At 40.1% G+C, this 1,443-nt stretch overlaps 1 protein-coding gene across 1 annotated transcript; it reads right to left on the bottom strand.

The window, feature by feature from the left end:
• Positions 1-627: 627 nt before the first annotated feature.
• LOC107580581 (lysine-specific demethylase 2A-like) lies at positions 628-1,340 on the bottom strand (the record flags this gene model as incomplete). Its single annotated transcript, XM_016266259.1, has 3 exons — positions 628-745; positions 966-1,072; positions 1,162-1,340. Coding segments are annotated over 3 exons (404 nt in total), but the record flags the coding sequence as incomplete, so codon positions are not given.
• Between the last annotated feature and the right edge of the window lie 103 nt (positions 1,341-1,443).

Below are 1,443 nucleotides of genomic sequence, written 5' to 3'. Positions count from 1 at the left end.
CCTTTTCTTTCTCAACTGTTTACGTTAAGACATATGCCTAACCGAATGTGTTTACTAGGATATTCGCCAAAAGGCACATTTTGATGTAATTGTCTCTATTTATTCATCCATGCACAAAAAAAGCGGAACAGAGCTCAATTTATTATTCGCACCGTGTAGACAACCCCGAGCATCTTTTATATTCACCTTGTGCCTTCGGGCAGTCCTTATATCGGGTCCTGATATGCGAGTTTGAACGAGGATGCACGCGTTGGCGGTAATGCATAGACGGACATTATGTGAAAATTTGGACAGTGCCAAAATAAAGGTGCCTATTTATACAACAGACATCGATAGTTTACGTGTGGCATCGATGCATCGTATCGTCAGACATCGTATCGATGTATCGATCCATATCGCTTAATCGTTACACCCCCATTTGTTAGTGCATTAATTAATGAACTAACAGAGAGCAATTATTGTTATCATTATTCAATATTATTGATAAATAAAAAAAAATGAAAGTGAATCTAGTGTTCTATAGCATTGCTGGTGCCATGCCATGAACCCTACCCCCACAGCAAAACGAACCGTGGCTCCAAAACGGTGATATGAACCGAAACATTTGATTGGTATATCTTTACACCCCTAGTATATATAGTGTTCTCTGACCTTGCAGCCCCGCAGTATGTGGTACCACACAGATGTGCCTCCAAAGTCTATGTGGAAATCTGTGTAACAGCCCTGCACGCTCATTAGGCAGTACCTGGAAACAGGCAAATTTGAAATAGGGGAAAATTACTGTTTTGCTGAAGAATAACAAAAATTAACAAAGAGAGCTGTGTGAGAAATGGGACATGAAGTTAATGCAGCAGGCTTATTTCCTTGTGAACTGACCCTTTTTGTTTTAAAGCCTTTACAAGATGTAAGATAAGAGCGAGCATTCATTAATATAGACTCTATTGAAGGATCTAATATATGCTTACTTCTGCACTTTGGGGTATTGCATGTCAGTGATAGAGTTTGTGGCATCTCTTTGTCTTTCCTTTAAGTGTCTTGGCCACATGTTGTCCACCCAGTCAATCATGTCCACCTGTGACAACATGGATAAATAATCTGACTATCACACACTGGTCTAAATATATGTATTTTTTGGTTTGTCTTAAGTGTTAAGGTACCTACCGTGGTAGGTCTTTTGACATAGCTCTCTAGTTTAGTGTGGCTAAATTCAAGGCTGATAACATTATAAAGCTTCTCTCTCTGAGAGGGAGGAGTCGCATAATAGCTATTCCATTGCATCATTGACATCTCCGTCCCCTTCTGAGTAGACACATCCATCACGTCAATCATACGCCGACTTCCTGTAAAGAGTGATTAGCAGCAAGGAGATGCTGAAGCACCACTGATGCTAGTCAACAAGAAATTCATCAGCATATCCAACCACAAAAACACTTACCGACTAAC

Source organism: Sinocyclocheilus grahami, unplaced genomic scaffold (genome assembly GCF_001515645.1).
Source record: "Sinocyclocheilus grahami isolate Dianchi unplaced genomic scaffold, SAMN03320097.WGS_v1.1 scaffold36816.1, whole genome shotgun sequence".
In the NCBI taxonomy this organism is placed as follows: Eukaryota; Metazoa; Chordata; class Actinopteri; order Cypriniformes; family Cyprinidae; genus Sinocyclocheilus; species Sinocyclocheilus grahami.
Note: the sequence above shows the minus strand (reverse complement) of the source record. Positions and strands in the feature narration are given on the sequence as shown.